General features: G+C 36.9%; 2 protein-coding genes across 2 annotated transcripts; both read right to left on the bottom strand.

Moving 5' to 3' along the window:
* Nucleotides 1-278: 278 nt before the first annotated feature.
* LOC111957226 (cysteine-rich secretory protein LCCL domain-containing 1-like) lies at nt 279-13709 on the bottom strand. Its single transcript, XM_023978001.2, has 15 exons — nt 13437-13709; nt 12735-13054; nt 10615-10733; nt 10222-10354; nt 10007-10122; nt 9750-9850; nt 9483-9653; nt 9276-9336; nt 8791-8857; nt 8061-8191; nt 3457-3500; nt 3294-3366; nt 3134-3203; nt 2862-2995; nt 279-2409 (listed from the first exon to the last, which is right to left on the bottom strand). The coding sequence occupies exons 2-15, from the start codon at nt 12990-12992 to the stop codon at nt 2358-2360; spliced, it is 1530 nt and encodes a 509-aa protein (XP_023833769.1). The 5' UTR covers nt 12993-13054; nt 13437-13709; the 3' UTR covers nt 279-2357.
* Nucleotides 13710-15606: 1897 nt separating this feature from the next.
* pi15b (peptidase inhibitor 15b) lies at nt 15607-18005 on the bottom strand. Its single transcript, XM_023977809.2, has 6 exons — nt 17922-18005; nt 17393-17681; nt 16780-16898; nt 16477-16609; nt 16149-16264; nt 15607-15832 (listed from the first exon to the last, which is right to left on the bottom strand). The coding sequence occupies exons 2-6, from the start codon at nt 17657-17659 to the stop codon at nt 15697-15699; spliced, it is 771 nt and encodes a 256-aa protein (XP_023833577.1). The 5' UTR covers nt 17660-17681; nt 17922-18005; the 3' UTR covers nt 15607-15696.
* Between the last annotated feature and the right edge of the window lie 3528 nt (nt 18006-21533).

Genomic DNA, 21533 nt, shown 5'->3' with positions numbered 1-21533 from the left:
TTGTTGTTGTTGATTTCACATTGAATTCACGTTAGTTGACAACTCAACCAAATGTAAATCAAAACTAGACGTTGAACTGATGTCTGTGCCCAGTGGGAACACTGTTCACTGTACTGTACTGTACTACAGTGTGTCAAATTTAGGAGGGTTATACTATAACAACATTCATCTGATGGAGCTGATTTCTACTCACAGCAACCACAGACATTGGACAAGCATTAACAAGTACTGGAAGACATTCATCAAATACATGATAAAAAATGATATTCTCCAACTTTTTTATTGATTATTATTTTATTTAGTATCAGGTATACTATTAGCAGTAGTTACAGTCCAAATGAAAGGAAACAAATGTAATTTCACCAAACAGCACCTCTGAGATGATGATGTATTGATCCTTGTGCAGGTCTGTGACGGTGGGGTCTTTTCATGTTGTATAACACTCCTGCAGCAGTGAACAGTTGGCGTCTTTGCCAGTGGACTCCTCTGCAACACTGCCCTGTGAATTTTGACAGTGTTCTGATGCATGCCTCTTCTCTCTGGAGAGCGGTGCGGAACTCAATGAGGCCATCAGCAGGTCTCTATCAGCCCTGGTCCTCTTCCTGGAAAGTTCCTCTCAGTCCAGCCCCCCGGTCACTCAGCAGAATGGTGGTGATAGTGGGGGTTGTGTGTTATAATGGGTCACCACTACAGTACAGTGTATACTATGTATTAACCATAGCTTTGCACTAGCAATGGAAGCTAGTATGTAATATCTAGTTCTATAGAATGGATAAAAGTTTATGGATCAAGGTCAATATGTCTGTCCTGTTGGATTCCCTTGTTTCTATTCCATATTGAAGTAAGTCTGATCCACTTACAGCTTTAATATTTAACTATCTCTTATGTTGACTGACTATATAGTCTAACAAGAGCTTTTGACAAAATTAGAGAATACAGTACATTATCTTAGATATGATCTTGCCCCTTTAAAAAAGTTACAGCATTAGTTAAAATGCGTTGTCCGAAGCAAACTCCTTTCAGACAAAACTATTGAGTAAAATATACTGAACTTGAATCTCAACCCTTACATAAAGCATCTCACAGAGGGTATGTGTGTGTACGGGTGACTGACAGAGACCTTTCAGCTGGGGTTGACCACATCTGTGGCAGGCGTGGGGGAAATGCATCCAGGGAAGTGAGATCGAGATCAACACACACAAAGTCACTCTTTGTCTGCTCTACCTAGCGCACAGCCAGTGGGCCCGAGTAGTTTAACATAAGGGCTTGCTCAGCTTTCATTCTTTACTGCTCCTGCCTGGAAAGAATATGGGCTTTCTACAAATTCTGTTTTTGAAATGTTGAATATGAGTGCCTGAGTCCTGTGGATAGATGAACATGTGTAATAGCTGTATAATGTATATAAAAAATATTAATGTTTCAACCAGATAATTGTTGTTGGTGGGTTTTTGGGGGGGTTGGGGGTGGCTGTAGAAATATGAAAAGCAACTACTGAATACACCAGGATTTAGCCCTTTATCCCACAGTAATGCCCTGTGAACCTGACAAACACATGTTGGATCTAGGACAGTAAGACAGTACTCTCTCTGTCATCCAGACAGGATACCAGTAGTTTCCAGTACATTAATGGTGCCTTTCTAACAACGTGAGGTAGTGCTTTATAAACTACATACCATACAGCTACTGTATTATGAACAGTAGCAATCAATGGAGAACTGATAAGGTTATCATGAAACATATAATAATTGCTATACTGTATGTTCAGCTAAAAGACATGCTATGAAAGTCCCAACTGTCCTTCCAGAATTGACCATTGATAACAATGATTTCTTCACAAATGTAAATAAATAATGCATATTTTGTGTGTCTCACCATGTGGTTCGTGCTATGAAATTCTCTGACGCACTCCTGGCCAGCCAGGCTTGAACTGTAAAAATCTATGAATAAGGGCTATACAATTTTGTATCATGAAATATAACATCAACATCAGTCATCAAAATGTATAAAATACTTACAAATTAAAAAAAACAATACAAGATTTGAAATATGATACTTTACCATGCATGCACATTACATATTTTTCTGTTCTGATACAAATATCTATGAGAGATTACATTTGTTAGACATTCAACTTATTTACAACATGTTATATACATCCAATATACAGTCTTAAAAGATCTACATTTGAACAGTGTATCTTTATATATGTTGTGATCAAAGTGAATTGAACAGCCTTGAGAAGCTGAGGTGCAGCTTAGCAAGAGAAGGAAACCATAAGCAGTGTAATTACTGGCCGTGAAATTACTGGGTGTTAAATGACAAGTGCTCATTTTCATTGCTGTCCTTGCAATGTGGATTCAAATGACTGCAAATACTCTGAATGCTTTGCCACCTGAGGGATTCTGTAGGCTGTTAGGAAGAATGGACACTTGTGTAAGTTTGCATTCAGCTAAGAACAGTTTACATAGTCAAGCCAAGGTACAGTATATGACACTGATACTAGCCTATAATGTATATTTTATTTTACCTTTATTTAACTAGGGAAGTCAGTTAAGAACAAATTCTTATTTTCAATGAGGGYCTAGGAACAGTGGGTTAATAACTGCCTTGTTCAGGGGCAGAACAACAGATTTTTACCTTGTCAGCTCGGGGATTCGATCTTACAACCTTTCAGTTACTAGTCCAATACTCTAACCACTAGGCTACTTGCCACCCCAAATCTGACAAGGCAAAGAGTTTTTCTGACCACATGAGCACACCAGGAAAAAATCCTGGTCCCTAGCCATTACGCATCCAAAAGCATTTGCAACAGAGTCAAAACCCCACAATTGGCCTGCGTTTCCCTTATTCACGTCCCTTACCTTTCTGAAGAGATTCTGTTCTGATAGCTACCGCTGTACTGTCTCCTCTTGTCCACAGGCTGCACATCCAGGTAGCCTCCTGAGTCATTCTGAATGACACCAGCATGGATGGCTGCTCGACATATACTGGATTTCTAGAAAAAAAACAAGGTAGGTTAGCGTAAAACACAGGCCGGTTCTATGAGAGAAATAAAATATTTGGAGGCCATTGTCAGACATACAGTATATACATACATACATACGTACATACATACATACATTCAAGGACTTACATCCGAATACCATTGTGTTCCAATGACTCTGGCACGGGTCTCATGCAGACAATTGCGGGGGCAATACATCCTGGTGGGGGAAAAATATCTATTAAACACAGTATCAACTTTACAGTAGAAGGTCAAGTTTGGTTTATTAGAAAGTGACCTGTTTCTTTACCTTGGACAGTGCCGTGCAGGTTTTTTGTAGGGACAGAACTGTGCAACGGTGGTCTCACATGTGACTGCTTTTACTGAGGAGCAAAGATGCCACAATGTCATTCAAACAATACATGCATTACTGAGACATAAAGGTGCACAACATGATAGTAGACCAGACATACCTGGTACAGTAAATACGTTGAAGGAATTTGCACTCCTGTTCATCCTGTAAAACGTGTGAAAACGTGTCACTTGTTGGTTTGGCTTGTGACAAACATAATGGAATGAGTAAAACAAACATATGAGATGAGTAAAAACAAACATATGGGAATGAGTAAAACAAACATAATGGAATGAGTAAACAAACATAATGGATGAGTAAAACAAACATAATGGAGTGAGTAAAACAAACATAGTGGAATGAGTAAAACAAACATAATGGGATGAGTAAAACAACATAATGAGTGAGTAAAACAAACATAATGGAGTGAGTAAAACAAACATAATGGAGTGAGTAAAACAAACATATGGATGAGTAAAACAACATAGTGAGTGAGTAAAACAAACATAATGGATGAGTAAAACAAACATATGGATGAGTAAAACAAACATAGTGGATGAGTAAAACAAACTAATGGTGAGTAAACAAACATAGTGGAATGAGTAAAACAACATAGTGGAATGAGTAAAACAAACATAGTGGAATGAGTAAACAAACATAATGAAGTGAGTAAAACAAAATAATGGAGTGAGTAAAACAAAACATAGTGGAATGAGTAAAACAAACATAATGAGTGAGTAAAACAAACTATGAATTGAGTAAAACAAACATAGTGGAATGAGTAAAACAAACATAGTGGAATGAGTAAAACAAACATAATGGAGTGAGTAAAACAAACAAAGGAGTAGTAAAACAACATAGTGGAATGAGTAAACAACATAATGGAGTGAGTAAAACAAACATGAGTGGAATGAGTAAAAACAAACATAATGGAGTGAGTAAAACAAACATAATGGAGTGAGTAAAACAACATAGTGAATGAGTAAAACAAACATAATGGATAGAGTAAAACAAACATAGTGGAATGAGTAAACAAACATAATGATGAGTAAACAACATAGTGGAATGAGTAAAAAACTAATGGAATGAGTAAAACAAACATAGTGAATGAGTAAAACAAACATAGTGGAATGAGTAAAACAAACATATAATGAGTGAGTAAAACAAACATAGTGGAATGAGTAAACAAACATAGATGATGAGTAAAACAACATAATGGAGTGAGTAAAACAAACATAATGAGTGAGTAAAACAAACATAATGGAATGAGTAAAACAAACATAATGGATGAGAAAACAAACATGAATGAACAATGAGTAAAACAAACATAATGGAGTGAGTAAAACAAACATAATGGGTGAGTAAAACAACATAATGGATGAGTAAAACAAACATAATGAGTGAGTAAAACAAAAATGAATGAGTAACAAAAAAAGATGAGTAAAACAAACAATAGTGAGTAAAACAAACATAATGGATGAGTAAAACAAACATAATGGAGTGAGTAAAACAAACATAAATGAGTGAAAACAAACATAATGGAAGGAAAAACAAACATATGAATGAGTAAAACAAACATAGTGAATGAGTAAAACAAACATAGTGGAATGAGTAAAACAAACATAATGGAGTGAGTAAAACAACATAATGATGAGTAAACAAACATAATGGAGTGAGTAAAACAAAATAATGAGTGAGTAAAACAACATATGGATGAGTAAAACAAACAAGTAATGAGTAAAACAAACATAATGGAGTAGGAAACAAACTAATGATTGATAAAACAAACATAATGGATGAGTAAAACAAACATATGGAATGAGTAAAACAAACATATGGAATGAGTAAAACAAACATAATGATGAGTAAAACAAATATAACGGAGTGAGTAAAACAAACAGTGGAATGAGTAAAACAAACATAATGGAATGAGTAAAAAACATAATGGAGTGAGAAAACAAACATAATGAGTGAGTAAAACAAATATAAGGAGTAAAACAAACAAATGGATGAGTAAAACAAACATAGTGGAATGAGAGTAAAACAAACATAATGGAATGAGTAAAACAAACATATGGAATGAGTAAAACAAACATAGTGGAATGAGTAAAACAAAACATAATGGATGAGTAAAACAAATATAAGGAGTGAGTAAAACAAACAGTGAATGAGTAAAACAAACAATGAATGAGTAAACAAACATAATGAGTGAGTAAAACAAACATAATAGTGGATGAAAATAAAGTAGTAAAAAACAAACATGAGAGAGTAACAAACATAGGAATGAGTAAAAAACATAATGGAATGAGTAAAACAAACATAGTGGAATGAGTAAAACAAACATAATGGAGTGAGTAAAACAAAATAACGGAGTGAGTAAAACAAACAGTGGAATGAGTAAAACAAACATAAGTGAATGAGTAAAACAAACATAATGGAGTGAGTAAAACAAACATAGTGGAATGAGTAAAACAAACATAATGAATGAGTAAAACAAACATAGGCGAATGAGTAAAACAAACATAATGATGAGTAAAACAAACATAGTGAATGAGTAAAACAAACATAATGAATGAGTAAAACAAACATATGGAATGAGTAAAACAAACATAGTGAATGAGTAAAACAAACATAATGGATGATAAAACAAATATAACGGATAGTAAAACAAAACAGTGGAATGAGTAAAACAAACATAATGGAATGAGTAAAACAAACAAATGGAGTAGAAAACAAACATAATGGAGTGAGTAAAACAATAAACGGAGTGAGTAAAACAAACAGTGAATGAGTAAAACAAACATAGTGGAATGAGTAAAAACAAACATAATGGAATGAGTAAAACAAACATAATGAGTGAGTAAAACAAACATATGGAATGAGTAAAACAAATAATGAGTAAAACAAACATATGGAATGAGTAAAACAACATAATGGAGTGAGTAAAACAAACATAATGGAGAGTAAACAAATAAATGAGTGAGTAAAACAAATATAGGAGTGAGTAAAACAAACATAATGGATGAGTAAAACAAACAATGGATGAGTAAAACAAACATAAATGGAATGAGTAAAACCAAACATAATGATGAGTAAAACAAACATAATGGAATGAGTAAAACAAACATAGTGGAATGAGTAAAACAAACATAGTGGAATGAGTAAAACAAACATAATGGAGTGAGTAAAACAAACATAATGGAGTGAGTAAAACAAACATAATGGAGAGTAAAACAAACAATGAGATGAGTAAAACAAACATAGTGAATGAGTAAAACAAACATATGGAATGAGTAAAACAAACATAATGGAATGAGTAAAACAAACATAGTGAATGAGTAAAACAAACATAGTGGAATGAGTAAAACAAACATAATGATGAGTTAAAACAATATAACGGAGTGAGTAAAAACAAACATGGAATGAGTAAAACAAACATATAATGATGAGTAAAACAAACATAATGGATGAGTAAAACAAACATAATGATGAGTAAAACAAACATAATGGAGTGAGTAAAACAACATAATGGGTGAGTAAAACAAACAATGGAATGAGTAAAACAAACATAATGGAATGAGTAAAACAAAACATAGTGGATGAGTAAAACAAACATAGTGGAATGAGTAAAAACAAACATAATGGATGAGATAAAACAAATATAACGGAAGTAAACAAACAGTGAATGAGTAAAACAACATAATGAATGAGTAAACAAACATAATGGAGTGAGTAAAACAAACATAATGGAGTGAGTAAAACAAATAAACGAAGTGAGTAAAACAAACAGTGGAATGAGTAAAACAAACATAGTGGAATGAGTTAAAACAAACATAATGGAATGAGTAAAACAAACATAGTGGAATGAGTAAAACAAACATAATGGAGTGAGTAAAACAAATATGGAGTGAGTAAAACAAAACATGGAATGAGTAAAACAAACATAATGGAAGAGTAAAACAAACATTAATGAGTAGTAAAACAAACATAGTGAAGAGTAAAACAAACATAATGAATGAGTAAAAACAAACAAGTAATGAGTAAAACAAACATAAATATGAGTAAAACAAACATAGTGGAATGAGAAAAAACATAAATGAGAGTAAAACAAACATAAGGAATGAGTAAAACAAACATAGTGAATGAGTAAAACAAACATAATGAGTGAGGTAAAACAAAATTAACGAGGAGTAAAACAAACAATGGATGAGTAAAACAAACATAATGGAATGAGTAAAAACAAAACATAATGGAGTGAGTAAAACAAACATAATGAGAGTAAAAACAAATTAACGGATGAGTAAAACAAACATGGAATGAGTAAAACAAACATATGGAATGAGTAAAACAAACATAATGAAGAGTAAAACAAACATAATGAGTGAGTAAAACAAACATAAGAATGAGAAAAACAAACAGAATGAGAAAACAAACATAATGAATGAGTAAAACAAACATAAATGAGTGAGTAAAACAAATATAATGGAGTGAGTAAAACAAATAATGGAGTGAGTAAAACAAATATAATGGATGAGTAAAAACAAAACATAGTGTAATGAGAGAAAACAAACATATATGATACGTGAGTAAAACAAAATAATGGAAGTGAGTAAAAACAAATATAATGGAGATGAGTAAAAACAATAAATGATGTGCATGTAATAACAATATCTAAATGCTGGTGAGTAAAACAAATATAATGGAGTGAGTAAAATTTGAACTCACGCAACAGACTGAACACCATTTTTGTATGACTTTGTGAAATGTGATTTTCTTCCTTGTCTTGTAACGTCCAGCCAGCCTCCACCATCGTCTATGATTCCAGCGTGGAAACCAGCTCCGCAAACACTTGATTGCTGAAAAATGTAAATATGTTTCACTACACTTTATACCAGGGTTCTCGAACTGGCGGCCCATGGGCCAAATCATTTTATTTGGCCCCCCAAGTTTACTGAGCATATTCATTTTTTGTGTGAATTTTCATTGTTGGACATAAAACACTATAAAAAAAACAGGAAATCAGCTCCAAGTGATTTTATTTTAGGAAATCTGTTCCCATGTTTTCCCACACATAAATAGAGAGACATATGTGATCGTATCCCAATGTAATCATTATGTTTTTGTCAGGTACTATATCGGTTTGCGCTTCTTCTTATTGTGGTCAATTTGCAGTGTACAAATTATTTATAATTATGTTCCGGCCCCCTGCCCATCCTCGGCCTGCAGATGAATTTAGTTGGGGACCCCTGCTTCATGTATTATGGCAGTATACTATGGCCATCCCCAACTGTTCAACTCCCGCTCTGAGGGGTATTATCCAATACTGTTCAAGAATTAGAATATGTGAGCAAAATGACTAAAGTTGTTTTATATCATTATTTTATATCCCACAACTTGTGCACTGAGAATAGACCAAACAAATTGACAGATACAAAATGGTGTTTTCTTTTCATACCATATCATAATACCCAGTCCCTACTACTTTCCCTGGGCTAGACAAGCATCCAGGAGGACACTCGTACCTGCAAGAAGAAACAATAGTTATAACTCAGCTTTGACCGATTCACAGGAATGAGTAAGAACTGGTAAGTGACAGCATCGACTTTAAGAACAACGTAGGCCTACCTACAGTATTACTAGTGTTTCCTTTACAACGTAGGCCTACCTACAGTATTACTAGTGTTTTCTTTACAACGTAGGCTACGTACAGTATTACTAGTGTTTCCTTTACAACGTAGGCCTCCTACAGTATTACTAGTGTTTTCTTTAAACGTAGGCCTACTACAGTATTCTAGTGTTTCCTTTACAACGTAGACCTACCTACAGTATTACTAGTGTTTCATTTACAACGTAGGCCTACCTACAGTATTACTAGTGTTTCCTTTACAACATAGGCCTACCTACAGTATTACTAGTGTTTCCTTTACAATTTAGGCCTACCTATTACAAGTGGTTCCTTTACAACGATCACGCAGCTTGGTCTCACAGTCCATCTGTTGACCTTTAAAAACAAGAAAACCAATCTCACTTAGATCTTCTGGCAGTCATTCCAAATATAGATGTATCTGTCTGGTGACAGACATGTCCTACTGTACAGTGACATTGTATATGAAATACAGTACAATCAAATGAGAGATCAATTCTTACACATTTGCACTGTGCTGACCACCTCATTCCTCTCCACGTTGTCATTGGATGATGGTGTTGGGGGCAGTGGTCTCGCCCGAGGCTCTTGGGCTCTCGGTTCTGGCTGTGACTCCGGCTCGATGTAATTTGTCTCTTCTAGTTCAGGGGCAGGACGTCTCTGTACTCCGTTCTCTGAAGAAGAACAAGAGCCACATCACATGTTATATGCCCTGCAAAACAAAAATGTGAAAAGCAACCAATTTGTTTTGCGCCAAAAAAGCAGCCAACCTTTGTAGCAGAGATTGTCCCTACAGCCTCCACCGTAGCTGGGCGGACAGGCAGAGCACGGGCTGCCATGTTTGTATGGGGCATGCCCCCACCAGTTTCCCCTGCACACAAATGACATCATAAAACACACTGAACCTTTTGACCCAATCCCTCCCAGTTCCAATACACTACATAATATACAGCAACTTGAACTTAATAAAACATTTTTGTGGGGGTGACAAACATAAGAATATATTTTTTTTAATTGGAAAACTTACGGCGGTGAGTAGTTGCAAACCAAGTACACAGCTTTAGTCCAAATCATGCCCCACACATTCATGTTGTAGCACACATTAATAGCACATCCGATATGGCTGCTTGTTGCCCAAACCATCTGCAAAGACAGACAAAGTAGCTCCCTTCAGATAATGGTCCTCTCAGACTTCTCTGGCCTTAAATAAAGTGTTATGATATTGTCATTGGAAACTCTTACCTGTGTGTAGTGAGTGCAGACGGGACCAGAGCATCTGAAAGGGCAGTGTGGGTTACATTCCTGTGGATAGGGATAGCTGTAGTCTCTCACTTCATCATACCAGGCTTGGACGTGAAATGTTGGTGGTCGGTCTCTGAGGAAAGTGGAAACAAAACAATTGAGCTAACTGGACACAACCCATGRCAATATATCAGTACTCTGTACTCCACTGTTTAATCACACATTTGTTGCCTCATGAGTTTATATGACCCCACAACTGTCATTCATCCTGTTAAAGCCACCTAAAACAAAGTATCTAGAAGTAATCATCTTAGGAAATGGATATACAGTACTACTGTATAATGACATAATGCATATAATCAAACTGGTCATCTCTTCTGTTACTATACAGACCTTCCCCAGTGGGCACCCAGGTTCTGTCCAATCTGGGTTAGCATGTGTTGTGGTCCATGCTCCCACATGCAGGTGTGTGCCCAGTGTTCAGCACTCCTCTCCAGCTCCGTATCCCAAACCTTTCAAGTGTGAAAGTCAGAGTTATTCTGATAGGCTAAACACATATCTGCAGGCTCATCAGATTGGTGCTAGAGCTACTGAGACTAAAACTCTTACAAATGCTTGTATTAGTGTTACTTAGACTGTAGAAATACAAAATGCTTGATAAACAAACATTGGAAATGCAAATCTTAACATTCTTCCCAGAAAGTATTGGGGGACCTGATGGCATTTTTAGTACTACTGGCCTCTTTGCATCAACTCTGCACTAAAGTGCACCAATCTGCACATGATACAGATCTTGTATTGGGTCAATTGACACTATAAACTATTTGTGCACCACTTGTTTCTGACAAAGAGCTAAGTAGATATGATGTGAGGAATTCTAATGTTTCTGCCAAGCTGTAGTAAAATTGTCCATTAGAAGAATAGGTGTAGTGTGCTGCTGTTCTGCTGTTTAACTGCACTAACACCCATCAAGGTTAATTGAAAAAGGTGCCAGTCGGCTGCCCTGTACAGTCCTAATGTCTTCCATGTGTAGTACATTACATTAGTGATATCTGCATTATGCACTGCTTAGGGTTAGTGCAGTGGGCTTGAAGGAAATGGACATACTGTAGGCCTGGATACTAATCTCTGTTTATACATGGAAATCGTCCAAATTATCCAAATAGTGTTGGAAATTTACATTAAGACATCGAAATGATGTCCTCTAAATGGCAAATCCTTGTGTTCTTTTCAACATTTACAGTTAACCCCTCCATCTGGGAACAGTACTTTACATTGCTTCCAGGAATCCTTCGCAGAAACCTATATTTGATCAACCATACTTCAAAGGATGATGCTCAACTGTTAAAAGTTTGAGTCAACACAGATCCAGCTTTGTTGCCAAAGGAAATGCAAAGATTAAATAAAGACTAATATTTGAAAATGTGAGTTTAAATGGTTGAGGCAGAGTGCACAATAACAGTGGAAGAGAGAGCTGGTCGGTAGCCAAGGCAGGGGCCAGAGCTCAGGGTTTGACAGGGGCAGTAACTTGCTTGGCTGTTGGTCAGGCTTGTTTTTAGGTTTTGATCTATTTGAGCTCTCTGCTCCGAGCAGTGGTGGAAAAAGTACTCCATATTCATACTTGAGTAAAAGTAAAGATACCTTAATAGAAAATGGCTCAGGTAAAAGTGAAAGTCACCCAGTAAAATACTACTTGAGTAAAAATATTTGGTTTTACTTAAGTATAGTTGTGGAAAATTCACTCAATTGTCATACTTAAAAGTAAAAAGTAAATGCTAGATGTCAAATTCCTTATATTAATTAAGCAAACCAAACAGCACAATTTTCTAATGTAATTTTTTTTACGGACAGCCAGGGGCAACACTCCAACACTTAGACAAAAATGTACAAATGCAGTATTTGTTAAGTGAATCTGCTAGATCAGAGGCGATTGGGATGACACCGCATTATACTGGTAGGTGTGTTGTGAATTGGACCATACTGCTGTCCTGCCTGAGCATTCAAAAGTACTTTTGGGTGTCAGGGAAAATGTATGGGAGTAAAATCTACATATTTTCTTCAGGAATGTAGTGGAGTAAAAGTAAAACTTGTCAAAAATATAAATTCTCAAGTAAAGTACAGATACTTCTAAAAAACGACTTAAGTAGTATGTCAAAGTATTCTGACTTAGTTACTTTACACCACTGGCTCTCAGAGCTTGGTGTGAAACCTCTGCATTGGCCCTGACTTTCCAAATGTGATCTGCTGAAACCATTCTGGTTGAATGGGTTTGAGAATGTTCCAGATTCTCAAGCCTAGATGTCTTGAGTCTATGAACAAGTATCACACGTTAGCTTAGATGAAGTATGAGTGCAAAATACGTAACTAACACTTCCTTCAATCTTTAGTACTGTACAATCTCCTTCTTCAGTATGAGCAAGTGTCATATTCCAATTGCCTACAGTCCATCTTAGGAAAACCTAAACATAACCTAAATATAGCAGACACAGTTGGTCCTGGTTTAGCTTTCTTACCATATACTCCATATTTGAAGCTTGAGGATAAACTTGACCTCTGAGCTTGTTGTGCAAATCGAGGATGAGGTGCATATCACCGTCAGTGATGGCTCTCTTCCCTCTCTGTTTGGACACCCACCACTCATCATCTTTGTTCATATACTTCTCCAGTATGGCCTCCAGGTGAGTAGAGTTAGGGATCACCATAGAAAGTACTGTTTGGGCAAAGAATAGCAACCCAAACCCTCTCAGCAAGTCCTGAGGTACACCCTTCATGATGACGATCAGCCTCTCCAGCCTCTGTGATTCACTCCAATACAAAATCTGTATTATGTCGGCTAAACAAAAGAAAAAATGAAATACAATATGATGGTTGGTCAAGCATTCAGAGATCTTTATTCAATTTAATATTAATGGTTATTGATTTATGCATTCATTTGAATGTGAGAACTGATGAATTATCACATCTCTGGCACAAGGATATCATACATTAGAATTAGAACGGTAATACTGTACATAGCTTTGGTGTATTTTAAGCTCTTGACAGTAGGTCAATTGCACTGTTCACACAAAAAATACGTTTTTGCCAAGCACATGCAATATTTCATGAGCATGCGTATTGCGTGCGAAATTCACAGGCTACAACAATACAAAGTTATAATTCAAAACAGTATTTTTCGTTATCCCAGTGTCGAATATATATATATTTTTTAAATGTACCTTTTACCAAAACGTTTTGTTGAATCTGGTCAACTATCCCCGGGAAACAATGTCCAGCTCCAAAAGTTGTATTGAAGCAGAACGGTGAACATGAGAGCTACTCTTTATACATCCTAAGATTTAGACATCTACAGGAGCCTACATTTACGTAATAAGTAAGTCAATTCGGATATCGTACATCCACCAAGGAATCTAGAGCGTACCTGTATAATCATTCAAGTATGAGCGCTCCCTGCGTTTATATGCCAAATTTAGATTTAGCGATGCGTAACGCCGCAGACCCCGCCCTTGGCCTCCTCCTGTGTTCCCAGATTGAACTATTGGAAGACTCTGGTTCTGATCCCAGCCATCCCACTCAAGTTACAGCAAGGTAAACTTTGGGTAATAAGAGCCCACTCACATGTAAATTTAGTATTTCTTTAGAATAGTATTTCTGTTTATGTTTGTTGGTAAGATTTTGAGATGTTCAATTATCACATTTACTGTAATGGGATTTGAGTTGAATGGATGAATTAACTATTACTGTACTGTACACCCCAAACATCACTCTCTATGTTATTACAAGCCTCTCTAGCTTTGTGCCTGCACCCATGACACTAAGAAAAGCTGCACTCTGAACTTGCTGTCTTCCTAAACTCCCTGCCTTTGTTAAGCAACACAACCCAAATGAGCTCTGCAGCTTAAGGATGGCCAAACCCATCAAAACTGATTAGGCTTTTTCCACTTCAGTAAGCATCAACCCAAGTTTGAGAAACAGACTCTGTTCCTCAGGTGGGTATCATGGAGATAGCTGGTATCCTCTGGGTAGAGGGCATGCTGTGCTCCCTGTTTTATGAGTGCCTTCCTGGGCATCAGATTCTCAGCACCTTAGGTCATGCTGACTTCAATCCTGCCTTCCTAGTAAGATGTCTAGAGGAATCAACCCACATGACCAAGAAAAGTCCACTCAGGTGGAAATGAAGTCAGTGCCCAGCTAAGACCTGTAACAAGTTGYTGTACAGTGCCATGGTTGCTTCCAGGTGACTGCATTGACGGGGTAACTTGCCAATTCAAAGTTGCCTACTAAGGGAATTTTAATCCCATTGATAGTCCTCTTCAGTGCTTTACAGTAGAGGTGCAGACACTCCATGCTAGGGGTCAATTGGGTTCTAGCACTGCAAGACTCCAAGTCAGTGGGGAACTAAACAGGTCCAAGAGATAATTGGCTTATGGGCAGGGCCTAAACAAATTCTCTGTAATGATGTTGACCGGGGACATTCTTTTGATTTTATTTAGCAGTGTACAGAACGTTTCAGCAGATAGTTGACATTGTGTCTAAATAACCTTTTCCTGTGTTGTTTTCCCTATTATTCATTTCATTATTTGTCTTTGTGTGACTTATGTGCAACATTTCCATAATTATCAGTCTTCTGTCTTCTGTCACAGGGACATTGTTGAATATTCACAAGGGAATATTCCACTGCAGGCAGRGTTTATTTCGCTGCACCTTTTATACCTGCTGTAAACTGTGTAGCCCATGTGACAAATACAATTTGATTTGAGAAAAAAAGGTTTACTTTGTCAGGCTTGCCCTCTGGTGTCCTCCTTTCCTCACTACAGCTGCTAAAACCTCTTCTGATGCAGTTGGACATTCCAAACACACATTCTCAAGCAAGACATACAGTTTAGCAGTCTTTATTCTATAACAATGGTAACAGGCCATAGCAATTACATGAACACAAATATAAGTGACATTCACTGGTGTAAAAATACGAAGCATCATGCAAATAAAAACAACATGTAATTCATGTTCTGGAAAAAACTTCAGAAGTACTTACAAAAATACAGTAAATCTTTAATAAAACGATATTTATCAATGTTGAAAATGCTACTGACATATGGTACTGTGAGCTGGAGTCGATCGATCCAATATACTCTTGTCTTTATAGTTATGAGGAAGCTTATTAACCACTGCCTTAGTAGAGGTATTTGTAGGTTTGACCTCTGTACCAAATAGTCAATCAAAAGTCACCAACAAATCAATACAATACCATCAATATGATGGTAAGACAACAATAAGTGTTGTACGCTACAACATAACAATGTATGATACTAATTTACATCTCAAACCAAATCAAATGTAGCTTATAATTCAAAATGTGTAATTGTATAAAAGGTACATTGTACGTATAAAGTACTTGGGGGAAATACATCTGACATTTGAAGCAATGTGAAATTATGATATCTGACAGTTCATTATTAAAACAGATGTYTAAATGGTTTACTTGAACCAGTACATGTAGTTGGACGTTATTGCAGGGAAACATAGGTTGTTACTACATGAGCCTCCGTAGCTTGGTGGGCATGCTGAACATGGGATGCCAACTCTGTAGGGAGGTTCTCCTACCCAGTTCCCCCTGGAAAAGAAAGAGTAATAATGTGTCATTCTTGTTGTAGTTGAAAGATGCTCCCTTGGGCATTAAACAGATCATTTTCCAATTTGAATTAATGTAGTTGTCATTTCCCATTTCACAAATCTAAAGCATAATAGCAGCTATACTTTTTATTTTGCATAAAATAGCCTTGATACTTTCATAATGACATCAGTTTACGTGAACACCTATAAATCTGTTCTCATTCGGTCTGACAATGTGTTTCTGAAATGTAAGAGAGAGGATATCAATCATTCAGCTGTGATAAGTGGAGCTTGTTAAGGTATTAAGCAGGACTCACTTTGGGGAATAATTACAGACCAGGTATGTTGCTTGTCTCCACATGGCTCCCCAGACAACCATGTTATAGCACGTTTGAACTGCACACCCAACTCTGTTCGTTGTAGCCCACACCATCTGAATATCAGTCAGAGAAGTCTTTTGAGGATAAAAATACTTTCCTGAAAAAGAAGAAACTCCAGCACCCTGGTTATCCTGAATACTGCACAAACGATTGAATTCATCTCGTAGAAGCAATGTTTAGGTCAATAGACCTTCATCAGGGTCTTCGTCAGGAGAAGACTACCCCAAAGATTCCCAAATCTGAAGTGCCTAGATGGCTACTGTACCTGAGTGTAATGTGTACACATCGGTGCAGAGCACCTCATAGGACACCTGGGGTTGCAGTCACGAGGGTATGGAAACATGTAATCATTGACTTCGTCATACCAAGGTTTGACCAGCTGCAGAATGGAGCGATATCTGGAAGAAACACATCAAGTACATTCATTTTGTGCCATAGTCAACATTGCATGAGGTTGGACTCAAAGATGGCATTGCTCGGATCCCCCTCAATCAATAAAAACAAATAAAATATTGTATCAACACGTGGTCAGTTGATATATGATTGACACATCCCAGGCTTTACATACCCCCCTGTTCTGACCGACAGGTTCTGTCCCAGGTATCTCAGTAGAAATGGTGGTCCATGTTCCCAGAGACACGTGGCTGCCCAGGCTTCAGCAGATCTGGCAAGGCCTTCATCCCACACCTGTATGTGTTGCAGACATGATAATGCATTCATTGGGATTGAACCTAAAAGTGCACAAAAGCCATGCATTGTGAGCTGCTCTCATAAATATCTACCTGAATTACCTTGTATGAATACAAAATGCACAAAACTGCTCATCAGTTATATGTTGATACCCAATAGAAACAGTAAAGCTTTTTGCAATGATATCGAATAGATGCCAGAACGCCCCCCCCCCCCCCCAACAAAATAATATATTATTCTGTGACCATGAGCACACTGATTTTATGTAGTAACCTTATGTTTCCAGCAGGGTGAGCCATAGACCAAGCCATAGTAGCCACATGACTCATGATGCATACCTACATTTTAATTGGCAAAAAAAGTTATACAGTAAATTATCAGATCAAATTACAAAGGCAACATTACGCCAACAAATCTCAAATAAAAAGTAGCCTAGTAGTTTAGCATGTAAAACATTTTCAATTGAATCTCAATTAAAAACTTGCACTCACCATATACTCCATATTTGCAGCAGGTGGAAAGACGTTTGCTCGGACTTTATTGTGATAGTCAAGGATGGTAAGCATGTCGCTTTGTGAAATCCAGCGTTTCCGTCTAGACTTGGGGGTGAGCGCAGACACCTGCGCGTTTAACGTTGAGTTCATGTCGGTGAAATTGGCTATTGAAGTGGATTCTGTCGAGTTATGGATGAGCCATCCACTTGCTCCACTGGCTATGCAGAACAGGACCACATTGGTAAAATAGCACATGCCTTTCATTCTTCTCCAGTTTAGTCACGTACTGTAAAGAAAAACAAAGAAAATAACAGTCTCGTTTGAAATAAAACAGGTAGCCTACATTACTCTGGATAATTATGTCATGCTCTTGAATAAAAACGCAAAGGTAGAAAGATCACATTAATTCTTTAAAAAATGTTTTGGCAAATAACTATACTATTCAAACTATCACTTCCTTGATTGGATTCAAAATATAACATGAACGTTTGATCCAAAATACATTGTTGAATAGCCAATGTCTTACCCGCAATTCAGAAAGTCTCAGATGAGCCTGTTCAAAGTTGTACAATTCCCTTCTCTGCGTACTCTGTTCAGTCCCTCTCTCACTCTACTGCGACATGCCTCTGCCTTGGCCACGGTTTTTATAATCTGTCATTGCTCAAGGAGCATATGGTAAACAGTGTCTAAGGTGTTAATGTCAACATTATATCATTTGTATGCTACTTGTAACATTGTTTATTGCATGCGTATTTATTGGAAATCAAATTGCATTACATTTAGGTCAAGTTAGGATTATATCCTTTATATTACTGTAATAGCAAGGTGTCTTCTTCATGACTTCACTCAGTTGGTTGTCAGCATCACAATGCCATGCTTGTTGTTCCCGATTATATTGTATTAGTTATCAGTCCATGATGCAGTTAACTTTCTGCTCTTATTTGAAATTGGATCAGGCTCATGCCCTTGAACAACAAAACCTTGTCAGGAAGAGACCAAACACTGATTTAGATAGTCTCAGGTTTTCCAACTACAGTATCGCAAGTCATTTTCCTGGTCTGAGGTCTCCTGTGCCTAGTGTTTCTTGCCATGTTCATTGTAATGGAAGGATTACACTTGTTCAGTGGCCAAATCTACTGCCTGTGCACTCTCCCCCCTCCCCCTAGAATAAAATAAGTGCCAAGTTGAAAAAAACTCAAGAGGGTCATCATTTTCTTTGCCATTTGGAAATGAACTGAAGCAAAGTGCTTCAGTGATTTACCCTATCGTTTCTGTTTTTTGCTTATTGCTTATTTTGCTTATTTTGCTTAGCGCGTTTGAAAGTTTTATTGGAAGAATKACATACTTGTTTTCTTCCAAATAGCACAGTGATATAAAAACTTGGCTGTAAACTCAGAGCCGTCTTTGAGTWCCATTGATTCAGTCAACTCAAGTTTTAATATTGCAACATCAAGAATGACAATTCATATACATCAAGGGAGTTGTGTCCTATTTTGTTGCCTGCAAAGAATGACATAAATAATACGTTAGGCTACAGCTTAGAAGAAACTAAAAGTACAGTTCAAGTGATGTTCATTCATGGTAATTTAATGGTAGCCTACCATTCAAGGCAGTGTTTTCCCTTCTGAGCCACAAGGACTTAGTTCCCTGTGTGATTGATTGTACAGTGGAGCTAGATCACTAGGCAGTAGCTTTTGGTGTGACATCATCACTCTTTACACAAGAAGAGTGTAATTAGCCGCTTGGAATAACTTCCTGGACTGGTTTAATGTTTGTTATACTATGGATTATAAAAATCTATTCATGCCTGTTAAGATTTTGACTCTCTCCCATTGCAGCTGTTCAAGGGACACATGATTTTGACTGTGACCATTGACTTAGTTTTGTCCAAACCAAATATATTATTTTGGATGGTTTAATTTAAGATTACAAATATATATTTTTACATTTTTATTTTATACTTCATTTCATGGTATTGGAGAAGTGAAGAATATTCCAGTAAAGCTGACCAAATTGGGGACACACATGAAACTGTGGTGGTTTAAAAGTATACTATATTCTTCAATTTGCCACTTGTGCACTCCACCCAATTATATTCTTACCCATTGGCAGGGGTTAGTCTAGAACCGTAGACTTTACCATTTTGAAAGAATGAGATGTTAAAACTATACAAGCTCACATCAGTTTTGGTATTTTTGACCCATTTTGGCCTTTATTTCAGTAGAAATCACAACTGCATTCACATCAATTATTACATGATATAAAAAACTAAACTAGTTATGGTATTTTTTCCCCATCTGGCTTGTGTTTTGGTATTACCCTTAAATCATTCATATAAATGTACAATTAGTATAGTCCAGTTAGATGTCTAAATATACAAGCTTGATGCATAATAAGGCTGTAAGCAACCCTAAATGAGATCTCCATCTGCCAAACAAATTACAAAGTTAGAATTGAAGGGTGACCTATAGAGCTTAGTAAACCATGTAATTGAGGAATGGGGTTCTTCAGGGATACAWTGYCTATTCTCAAATATTCYATTGTCTATTCTCAAATATTCTATTCCATTCCAAACCTCTCATGTGTTCTATTTTCACAATAATAAATAAAAAAGATCAGCAACTGGGGCAGAATGAGATTCCTCCAGGGACATAAAAACGAAGACTACTTCTGCAGTGCATTCAGAGTCCCATGCAGTCCCAATAGATCTGAACCAGTGGCATAGGCCCATCTCCCACCTCCGAGTGAAGGCGAGCTTGATTTATCCCCTTTTCTGTCCAACAGAAACAGTCCAGTTAAACCCACAATATTTCTCTGTGGACTTAGGCATTCATTTTTTTAATATTAGCAACAGGTTTCAAGCTGTTTCAGAAGAACCAGACAGCTTGGGCAAAATGCATTCTCCCAAAAGGCTGGTTTCAAGACTTACTGTAATTTGTGACTGAACTGACAAATGTAGTTTCTGTGTTGACACTATCCCAATTTCATACTGAAATAAAACAATCGGAGCAAAAACAATGTTTTTGAATGACTCATATCCATTATGTTATAGCTTGACTTTCACGATATTAAAATGGTATATTGCACATGTTCAAATTCTCAATATTATTCTATACAGAATTAGTCATATTTTGTAGTGAAATCAAGCAATCAACACACTCCTTTACATACTGTATATTTCCCCTTTGTTGGCTTGTTCTAATCTCAAATTGAGATAATGGGCTTTCTATGGCTTAGTATTCTAAATTCAGGTTTGGCCTTCTCACAGATTATCGAGACTTGGCAGGCCCGTGACAGCAAACTGGCCATCAACCAAAGATGATGACCGTGAGATTGTTTTTTCAGATCCTAGGCCTGTCTTACCTCAGACCCCACACTGCTGTGGCCAGTATGTTACTCAGACGGGCGGGGCAGCTTTGCTCTATTGGCACGCACCCTGCTCAGCAAATTAGCAGATCCAACCCAAATGTTAATTCCAATGAAATAAGCTGCATGCCAGACAGTACAAACGGATTATTATACAATTTTCTTAAACTTATTCTAAGCAGAAATGTAAGGTCTTATTATCTCTGGACAATGTTCTGGTTGATTTAACATGCTTTGCATAATGTGAGTAAACAGGTGTGGATGCTGTGGGAGGAGGACTGTGAGAATATTTAAAAGGAAAGCATCGATGGTTGGCTGCCACTCACACAGAACCAAACCTCTCAGCCAAAGCAAATCTGACCAGCTGGTGAAACACATCTGCTGKGTCGCATATATCTTGACTGTGTTGAAGCGAGCAGTACAAACAGGGTCCACTTTTGCTGTGTTGCTCTAGAATATCAAAATGCCCCTGACATCATCGTGGCCCTGGCTGTTTCGTAGAAGAGCAGATGTTTGCATTTACTGACTGACAACATTTTCTGTAATTTACTGTTTTCATTCACTTCAAGCACAGGGATGCAACAATGATTATATGATGGAAGAACCAAGAAGAGAAAGAAATAATGAATCTCATTCGCATTGATTGTAAGCTAGCTGACAACTGGAAAAACACCCGATACCCACAGCCCCCTCCCTCAAGTACAGTTCCAAAGCCTTTCTCCAAAATCTGTTACAGTTACAGTACATGAACTGTACTGTAAGTCTAAACTTC

This window comes from Salvelinus sp. IW2-2015, linkage group LG32, assembly GCF_002910315.2.
Source record: "Salvelinus sp. IW2-2015 linkage group LG32, ASM291031v2, whole genome shotgun sequence".
In the NCBI taxonomy this organism is placed as follows: domain Eukaryota; kingdom Metazoa; phylum Chordata; class Actinopteri; order Salmoniformes; family Salmonidae; genus Salvelinus; species Salvelinus sp. IW2-2015.
The sequence above is the reverse complement of the archived record's forward strand: the minus strand, read 5'-3'. Positions and strand labels throughout refer to the sequence as shown.

Bases quoted from the DNA above. Each gene is read 5' to 3' on its own strand.
- LOC111957226 (XM_023978001.2), bottom strand. From the start codon at position 12,992: ATGAAGGGTGTACCTCAGGACTTGCTGAGAGGGTTTGGGTTGCTATTC. The intron at 10,734-12,734 runs GTAAGAAAGCTA...CACACTTGAAAG, and splicing joins CTTCAAATATGGAGTATATG to GTTTGGGATACGGAGCTGGA. The intron at 2,996-3,133 runs GTAAGTCCTTGA...TTTTTTTTCTAG, and splicing joins GAACACAATGGTATTCGGAT to AAATCCAGTATATGTCGAGC.
- pi15b (XM_023977809.2), bottom strand. From the start codon at position 17,659: ATGAAAGGCATGTGCTATTTTACCAATGTGGTCCTGTTCTGCATAGCC. The intron at 16,899-17,392 runs GTGAGTGCAAGT...CAACACATACAG, and splicing joins CTGCAAATATGGAGTATATG to GTGTGGGATGAAGGCCTTGC. The intron at 15,833-16,148 runs GTGAGTCCTGCT...TTTCTTTTCCAG, and splicing joins GTCTGTAATTATTCCCCAAA to GGGGAACTGGGTAGGAGAAC.